General features: G+C 45.1%; 1 protein-coding gene across 1 annotated transcript in view; it reads right to left on the reverse strand.

Annotated features, from left to right (window-relative positions):
* The window catches only part of LOC115141685 (ras GTPase-activating protein 2-like), a 46,800-nt gene that overhangs the window by 35,069 nt on the left and 1,865 nt on the right, over positions 1 to 9,866 (reverse strand). Inside the window, exons 2-5 of the mRNA XM_029680776.2 lie at positions 8,116 to 8,239; positions 4,116 to 4,219; positions 3,873 to 3,967; positions 632 to 708 (exon numbers count right to left, since the gene is read on the reverse strand). Coding sequence (XP_029536636.1) covers positions 632 to 708; positions 3,873 to 3,967; positions 4,116 to 4,219; positions 8,116 to 8,239 — 400 coding nt within the window. The remainder of the gene's footprint in view (positions 1 to 631; positions 709 to 3,872; positions 3,968 to 4,115; positions 4,220 to 8,115; positions 8,240 to 9,866) is intronic.

Here is a 9,866-nt window from a genome sequence, read left to right on the forward strand (position 1 = left end):
GTTGAGATGCCATCACTTCCTCCTCATTAACCTGCTCACCGCGGTTTGAATGAGTGCCGACGAGCAACAACATCATCCACTGACTAACACTCACGAGATGACGATCTCTTGGAAATGCACAAACATACACGCAATGCCAAAGGAAGTGCTCAGGGACAGCACTACAGTAGGATGCACTGTCAAAACTCCAACAGAGGAGACACAGGTTGTTTGTGAGAGCCGTGAGTCTGTACAGTGTGTGTATGTGTCGACTGGAGGATGTTGAAAATGAACACAGCAGAGGTGAATTCCAGAGTAGGAGAAAACAGCTGCGGTAAGGGAACGGAAGAGAGGGTAAACCATGGTTGGGTCTCTGGCTCCTTAGAGCCTGTTGGTGCCTGACTAGGAGGCTTTATGGCGTTGGGTGATCTAGCCCAGACAAAGCCAGAAACAAAAGGCTGTATTGACAGCAAATAAGACTGCATAGAGAAAGTCCACATATGTTAATGTACTTGTGTTAAAGTCCTCCAATGCTTCTTGAGGTAGTAGGTGCCCCTAACCACAGATCTAGGATCAGATAATATTATCCCCTCATCCTAACCTTACCCACTAGGGAGAAGAAAACAATCTGACCCTGGATCAGTATACTCACCGGACCAGTAGCTGCTGGCACATGGAGCCGTTCTCTATGATCAGTTCATTCAGACGCATCTCCAGGTGGACCTTTCCCTAGAAGGAGAGACGTCACAATATCAGAGCATACTGAAAGTCAACAGGATTTTGTCAGTGTTTCTCTTATCAACATTGGTGATAAATGCCAGATCCTATGCAAATGAGTACTATATGAAAACAAAAGGGGAAAAAAGTTGAGTAGGAGTGTCCCATTCCTTCATTCACTCTCAGAGGGAGAGGTACAGGTAGAGCACAGTATTTTGCAAGTCAAAGTTACCAGATGAGTCAAATTCATCTATTATATGAATCTATTCACAAGACATTCTAAATAAGCCATGGCTGCTGTAACAAGGGGTACTACAAAAGAGAGGCCTGGTTCAAAGGTGTCCTCTCTGAACATACGTTTATAATGGACTTTTAGAGGTTAGGTTACATTCATAGTGCAGCCTACTCTATGAATGAGTTAAACATTCATTCTAAAGTGGTGGATATGAGTAAGGTCTTTGGCTGACTCCTAACCTCCCCAGTCTTTCTCTATGGTGGCTTCAGGTTAGTAGTGGTTGTGTGTGCATCAGGGTGTGTGATAAGCCACAGCTTGCTGTCATGTGAACCAACGCTCAGTCTTTATCAGGTCGGATGTGGTGAAGGCTGCTGCCTCGCCTTCGGAAGTGTCAGAAAGAGGCAGAAAGAACAAAAACAAAACAAAAAAATACCAGCGAGCACTCACTCTCCCCTCCGCAGTACATTACGAGTTGAGCTCAGATAGTGATTGTTGTCGCTTACGTGGTCGCTAATGGAAGATAAGCCTTGGCAAACATGGTGAGAATTACCCTGGCATGCCTGCTGGGCTGAGCTAATGTCACCAGGGTCATGTTTATCAGACACCAAACAAAGGAACTGTAACAGGGAAGAACTACCTGGACAAAGGTTTTTTTGACACATGCCCTAATGAAATCAACTGAAATCACTGCCACACACCTTCAAAACATGTCTTGGCCTGTATTGTACTGTAATATCAGGTCCACGTACAAGTAGCCACTTGGCTCAGATCTAGGAACAGATTACCCTCCCCAAGCCCTAAACTTAAGCATTAGGCCAGGAAACCCAGAAACAGGGGACTTCTAAAAGGGCAACTTCAACATACTCCAATCTGTACCAACAACCACACAACCACCTCGAACTCACTCCTGCTCTTCTCACCGACTGCCAACTGCACTCAGTTGCTACATCAATTTCAAACCCTTTCTCAGAGAGAGAGAGAGAACACAAGCACACTGCAGTCCATCACTGATGTAACAAGACTTAGAACACCTACTTCGGAGTGAGTCACTGTAGCAAACACTCCTCATGATAGCCTAGACTAGGGCCACTCCGCTACAATTGTTTTCACATATGACAACTTTGTACAACGTGACAGTGGCAGGAGGTAACAACCTTGGGATTCTGCAGAGGCAGAGAGGGAAAGACCAGTTAGAGAGAGAGAGAGAGAGTAGAGAGAGAGAGAGAAAGACCAGTTAGAGAGAGAGAGAGTAGAGAGAGAGAGAAAGACCAGTTAGAGAGAGAGAGAGTAGAGAGAGCTAAAGAGAAAAGTAAAGAAAGGGGTAGAGAGCAAATGAGAGAGAGCGAAAGAATGAGAGACAGGGGAGAGTGTGGGAGGATACACTTCCTTAGACACTGTAAAAGGAGCCCTTTGAACGGCGGGTTTGCAACAGTAAATTTAAAAAAATTAAATGCTGTGCGTTGTGAAATACCTAGAGAAGACGAGCACCGTGTTTACAGCGAGACTGGAACCAGAAACATTAAGTTCTACCCGTGTCCATCTCCCCCACACATCTCTCTGAATGGGGAGCTTGTAAGCAGCATAGTTCATTTCAAATCAAATATCCTCTTTGTAGAGGATTTAGCCTAGCTAATATTGTCCTCGTCTGGTGTTGCCCAACTGACACACACACACACACACAGCCAACTCGGCTCAGTGTCCTTCTGTTCTTCCTGGACTCAAGCGGTGTCTCTTGTTGGAGAGGCAGCCCTGGTCCTCTTCAGAGTGAGTTACTGTAGAAAAACACTCCTCAGAATAGCCCAGACTAGGGCACCCGCTAGACATGAAATGCTACAACTGGAGTGAAATAGGGTTACATGGAACTGTCCTACACAACCTACAGTGATTGGGTAACATGTCTGCTGGCTTAGGTTTGTTCAGGATGCTGTGGCAGTAGGACACAGGGTTATTTCAGACAGTTCTCCGACAGATTTCAGTGTCCTAAAATCTTCTCATCACTCAAGAACAAAAAAAAAAAAATATTCACCACCGGGTTAAACCATTATGTAACCGTAGCTTTTCAGCCAGGGCAGACGCTTAAAGAGAGCATCAAATCAAGTCAATTTGAGTGTAAGACCAGCAAATGGATACCCTCAGACAGCGGAAGACCCCCCCCACACTTTGAGCCAGAAGTCCTGACATCAGAAAAACATTTTCTCAATTTTCTAAAAAAGTGCATCCTCTCCTCATCACTAATCTGAAAGAAATGACTAGGTGAAAGCCAACCAATGAGCTTGGTTACCAAGCCTCCCAGCCCGGTTACCAAGCCTCCCAGCCCGGTTACCAAGCCTCCCAGCCCGGTTACCAAGCCTCCCAGCCCGGTGACCAAGCCTCCCAGCCCGGTGACCAAGCCTCCCAGCCCGGTGACCAAGCCTCCCAGCCCGGTGACCAAGCCTCCCAGCCCGGTGACCAAGCCTCCCAGCCCGGTGACCAAGCCTCCCAGCCCGGTGACCAAGCCTCCCAGCCCGGTGACCAAGCCTCTCAGCCCGGTGACCAAGCCTCTCAGCCCAGTTACCAAGCCTCTCAGCCCAGTTACCAAGCCTCTCAGCCCAGTTACCAAGCCTCTCAGCCCAGTTACCAAGCCTCTCAGCCCAGTTACCAAGCCTCTCAGCCCAGTTACCAAGCCTCTCAGCCCAGTTACCAAGCCTCTCAGCCCAGTTACCAAGCCTCTCAGCATAGAGAGAATACAACAGGATGTGAGGAGGTGGTGTCTGCTACAGAGACAGTTGGACCAAGCCAAATGTCTGACTGGTGACTAACTACAATCAATAGCATTGGACACACTTATGGCGGCTGAATGACCGCATACAAGAAGTAGCACAATGACTAGAAGATGAGCTTTTCTCCCCAAACCAATTGGGTGCATAGAAAGATGTCTGAACACTGTCTGACTGACACCCACCTGGACTTCAGAGTTAGGGTCCACGGGCTGCAGGCCAAACCAGTGCTCCTTCCCACTGAATTTACACAGTTCCTCCTTCCGGATGGACACTTTCCCTGAAAACACACATGGACAGACAGAAGTCAACATACTTGGAAATCATCCAGCTGAAAGCATAGGGTAGCTGTGTGTGTGTATATATATATATATACACACACACACACACACACACACACACACGAGTGCGTGTCAGTTCCTACTCACCGACAGGCAGGTCCCTTTGAAAAACACCCTTGGCGAATACGTAGAAGGACAAACACTGAAATGGTCGTGGGATCTCAAAGTAGAAGTCCTCGCCATAGAAAGGGCTGAAAAACAACCACACAGGAAGTTGTATTTGTGAAGAGCAAAACGCCATCTTTAGGCTACGTTCAGAGAACAGGCTGACCTCTGTGGAAAGGGAACATTTACTGAAAACTTTGTTGGCTTTTGATTGAAAAAGGTTTATGACTGATTAGCCTGATCCTAGAACAGTTTTTGGAGTTTTGCCAAACAACTTGTGACAAGGAGCTGGCAAGACAAACAGATCTGGGACCAGGCTACTTTTTGAAAGGACAGAAGACAACACACCGATGACAACACAAACCAAGGCCTTATGCATAGACCGCCCTCCATCAGCAATCATTAAACAGCAGGTGCTAAATATAGCCTAGCGCTGTGATGGCCAGGTCTCCTAGGACAGACTGACCAGCATACAAGTGGCTTGGAAGAGCAGACCAAGAGGGTGCCAAGCAGCTGTACCATCCAGCTCTGACCGGGGTCATTTGTGTTCAGTAAAAGGCATGGGCCGACAGGAGAGAATGTTTTGAAAAGGAGCTGTTGCAACCTAACCTTGTCCTATTAGATTTGTATTTTATTTTTTAGATTGAGTCTCGCTATCAGTCCTGAGCCCAATCTCAACTGCTTAAATCCATTCTCTCCTCCCCATCAATTTCACAGATGGGAAAAGAGTTGCTAGGTGAAAACAATATGGTGGAAGTGCATCACTAGGCTGGCTTCACCTGGTCAGTTCTTTCAGATACATATAATGGAGGCGAGGACAGATGTTTTAAGACAATTGAGCAAGAGCCCTGAGCGTAACAGACAGTTACATACTTGCCACTTATATTTTCCAAGACAATACATTTATGGTAATGTACCATAACTGCATAGTTACTAGCCTGTTACATGGTTATTATGCTACATTGTTACCTTGGTATGAGGCCTATTTTATGTAAAGAGAAGCCAGAATGGCTGTTAGCTGCACCATTATGCAGCCTTCTCAAAACAGTAGAAGCTAAGCAGGTTTAAGCGTGGCTAGCAGGTGTATGACAGACTAGTATGAAAACAGGACAACTGACAGATATTTGTTCCATGATCTTGATAAAATCAAACAGTGCTAATAACACTATGATCTGTTCATAAAAGCAGTGTTCAAGTAAGGCTACCCTCTATGCAGTATTGCATGGTTGGTGAAATGTTTTGCCTGTCATTTCCACAGTGAGGGTTTGGCAACACTTCCAGGCTGCAGACACCCACGCATCCTCCAGTTTGTGCACATAATCACATGGAATTACGCACTTGTAGCCTCCACACACATACACAATATCTCCTCTTTCGATCACACACACACACACTCTCCTCTTTCGATCTCCCATTCCCTCCCTCTCAGACAGAACACGGGTGTAAGCATTAGTCCAAACAGTTGGGTTTTTCAAAGAAAACAAGTTTCTATTGGACAAATTCAGGTAGGTAGGTCCCTCCCAATTTCGCTTAGTTCAATTCCATTTAAGAAACGTTTTGCAACAGAATCGGCATAATGGATAAACCCTAGATTCAACAGAACACATCCTAACCTTAAAGAAAAATTCCACTCAAAATATTTTGGTATTTGCTTCATTAGTCCACATTTGATACAGTTCCAAATGTTTTGCTTTTCAGCAATCAAGATATAGAACTTCGAAAATGCAGAAAGTGTCATAGTATCATTGTACAGTGCCTCTTGCTGTATTTTGAAAAGTTTTCTATAGTTTGAGTGGTATTTTCCTTTAACATCCCCAGAAATAGAGTAATGTGGTATAGCCACTACACTACAATTGTTTTCACATGACAACTTTGTGCAACATGACAGTGGCAGGAGGAAACATCCTTGGGATTCTGCAGAGAGAGAGATTCTACAAGTCTTAAAGCCATATGAAAGGCCATGCATCGAGAGAGAGAGAGAGAGAGAGAGAGGGAGAGCGAGAAAGAGAGCGTGGGAGGATACACTTCCTTAGACACAGTAAAAGGAGCCCTTTGAACGGCGGGTTCGCAACAGTAGAGTAAAAAAAAAAAAAAAAAAAAAAAGCTATCAGTTGTGAAATACCTAGAGAAGACGAGCACCGTGTATTTACAGTGAGATGAACAAGGTTCTACCCGTGTCCATCTCCCCCACACATCTCTCTGAATGGGGAGCTTGTAAGCAGCATAGTTAATTTCAAATCAAATATGGCTGCTCTCTTCGTAGACGACTTAGCCTTGCTAATATTGTCCTCGTCTGGTGTTGCCCAACTGACACTACGCCCACACAAACAACTCAGTCCTTCTGTTCTTCCTGGACTCAAGCTGTGTCTCTAGTTGGGGAGGCAGTCCTGGTCATCTCCAGGTTACAATAAACATATAAGCTAAAGTGTTAAGTTTTCAATGGTGTTACATGACACCACATCGATCATGAAAAACATTTCAACATTAGGAGAGATGGTAAGGAAAGGATACTTATTGGCCTGCATGATGACATCTGACACAAAATGATCAATGCAAAAAGATCTGGGCCCTGCAGGAAGAGGATGTTACACATCAAATGATATCACCTCATGCCAGCAACCATGACAGTAGTGCAACATAGGCTAACATGACAAGAGCAACATCTTCACTGCCCTGTTCTTGCAGGGTGTGCTGGAAAGTATTCAGACCCTTTGACTTTTTCCACATTTTGTTACATTAGCCTTATTCTAAAATGGATTCAATTAATTGTTTTTCTCATCAATCTACACACAGTACCCCATAATGACAAAACAAAAACAGGTTTTTATAAATCTTTGCAAATGTATTAACATGTAACAAACAGAAATACCTTATTTACATAAGTATTCAGACCATTTGCGATGAGACTCGAAATTGAGCTCGGTGTACCCTGTTTTCATTGATCATCATCATTGAGATGTTTCTACAACTTGATTGGAGTCAACCTGTGGTAAATTCAATTGATTGGACATGATTTGGTAAGGCACACATCAGTCTATATAAGATCCCTGACAGTGCATGTCAGAGCAAAAACCAAGCAATGAGGACGAAGGAATTGTCCGTAGAGCTCCGAGAAAGGATTATGTCGAGGCACAGATCTGGGAAAGGGTACCAAAACATTTCTGGGGCATTGAAGGTCCAAGAACAAAGTGGCCTCCATCATTCTTAAATGGCAGACGTTTGGGACCACCAAGGCTCTTCCTTGAGCTGGCTGCCTGTCCAAACAGAGCAATCGAGGGAGAAGGGCCTTGGTCAGTGAGGTGACAAAAAGCCTGATGGTCACTCTGACAGAGCTCCAGAGGTCCTCTGTGGAGATTTTAGAACCTTCCAGAAGGACAACCATCTCTGCAGCACTTCACCAATCAAGCCTTTATGGTAGTGGCCAAGCGGAAGCCACTCCTCAGTAAAAGGCACATGACAGCCTGCTTGGAGTCTGCCAAAAAGCACCTAAAGGACTCTCAGACCATGACAAACAACATTCTCTGGTCTGATGAAACCAAGATTGAACTCTTTGGCCTGAATGCCAAGCGTCACATCTGGAGGAAACCTGGCCATCATGCTGTGGGGATGTTTTTCAGAGGCAGGGACTGGGAGACTAGTCAGGATCAAAGGAAAGATGAATGGAGCAAAGTACAGAGAGATCCTGGATGATAACCTGCTCCAGAGCACTCAGGACCTCAGACTGGGGTGAAGGTTCACCTTCCAACAGGACAACGTCCCTAAGCACACAGCCAAGAAAACGCAGGAGTGGCTTCGGGACAAGTCTCTGATGATGGAGGGAGATTGTGGCCCAGTTGGTAGAGCATTGCCATAGCAACACCAGGGTTGTGGGTTTGATCCCTGGGCGACCCATACGTAAAATGTATGCACAGGGCTGTGTCGCTTTGGATAAAATAATCTGTTAAATGGCATAGGCTATATAATACTACTAAATGGTTGTTACCTGAGGCTCTTGTCAAACACCTTGGTCCGGAACACCTCCTCCTGGTCCAGGCTGATGGTGCAGAAGGTGCAGAGGTCACGCTGTCGGTTGGGCCCCGAACAGGGACCCAGGTTCTTGCCTTCACCTGCAGAATATGGAGGAGAGGGTCAGAGAGGCAGGTGGGGCTACTGTGGAAAACAGACTTATGACACCTTGGCAATTATGTCTATTTCTATCGACCTGCTGTTAATATGGTTGAGAATACTAAATGTGAACATTTAAAATCAGCGCTGTTCAATTCCGGTCCTGGAAGGCCTAAACTGGATTCTGTTTTTCTACCTGGTAGTTCATTGCACTCACCTGGTGTTCCAGGTCTGAAAGAGTCCTTTATTAGGAGAGGATGAAAACCAGAAGTGGTTTTTATGTCTCTCCAGGACTGACATTGAACAGCCCTGATTTAAATAATAAAAAACACCCTAATGTTTCAACTGAAGTGTGTTCAGTTAGGACTTCTTTGAAGATTCATTGTTTTGATTTCGACAACTTCATGATGTGGCATGTAGAGGCCTAGTAATTGAATTTATGTATTCAGCCTGGATAAATGAGGATATGGAACTCAGGACTCCCTGAGTGGACTAAAATGGATTGTGTGAGTGACAGTAAGCCTGGTTGGGGTGGCAAGGTGTGGGGCGCACAGGGTGGATGTGGCCTAAATTGAGAGTTGAGCATCACGTAAGATGTGGTCAAAGACACAGCACATCAACTTCCTCCCAGCATGCTCCTGGCTCTGACAGTGGAGTGCTGATTCACAAATGTGAAACACCTCGGAAATCTCCAGCCAGGTAAACTGCTTGCACCTGGATCAACAGCACAGCAGCAAATGCCCTCTAAAATGGATATACTACAGCACCATAAGGACTGCACACTACAAGTAACAGAGCTCTGTGTTTACATCTGCTCTATAGAGCGCTACCAGGTTCCTGTTTGCATGAATTTACAATAAACACTGTACTTTCATTCAATTCCAAAAAGACTATGACATACAGTAATAAACAGTTTCACACATGACTAAATCAAAACAATATTAGCATGTCTCTCACAACTTTCACTGAGTCCAATGTGTGAAGCTGTGAACCACAAGATTATTCCGTGTGAAGTGGTTGACAGCAGTCTAAATTGGTCCGAGAGGTCGGGAGGGATATATAAGGGTGAGCAGACTTTAATGGAGAAAAGCCAGAGTCAGGGATCAGGCTCTTTAACAGGCTATTAATATGTCTAATCCCAGAAAAGGGCTGTGAAAACCTACAGCAGAGCCCTGAGCTACCACTAAGCCCTGGTGAGCCCGACATGCAGGGGAGTTCAAGCCCTCGCTAACCTCCTCAACGCCATCCTCACAAAAACAAAAAAAAGCACTGGTCGCCGTGGAAATGGAGGCAAGAGGTCAAAGAGCAAACGCCACACTACTACAAACTTCTCTGTTTGTACTGAATAGACTACAACTTCCATTGACACTTTTTAGTTTAAGACAAACAGAAACCCCAAGAGGAAGAAGAAAGGTTTCGTAAAATGGCAAACAGTTTCTTACCAAGGGTAGTTCCTCAATTTTTTAAATCTTGCTTCCTGGGTGCTCATCAATGCATGGTAGTGAAACTTTCATTTGTTTCGCAGCCGTTGTCTGTGCACACACACGAGTGCATAATGCGTTCATTTATTTTGCTTATATGCACACCTATGATGACTTTGTACTGGTGTGCATGTCAACGTGTGTGCTT

The sequence above is a fragment of the Oncorhynchus nerka genome, linkage group LG14 (assembly GCF_034236695.1).
Source record: "Oncorhynchus nerka isolate Pitt River linkage group LG14, Oner_Uvic_2.0, whole genome shotgun sequence".
Classification (NCBI taxonomy): domain Eukaryota; kingdom Metazoa; phylum Chordata; class Actinopteri; order Salmoniformes; family Salmonidae; genus Oncorhynchus; species Oncorhynchus nerka.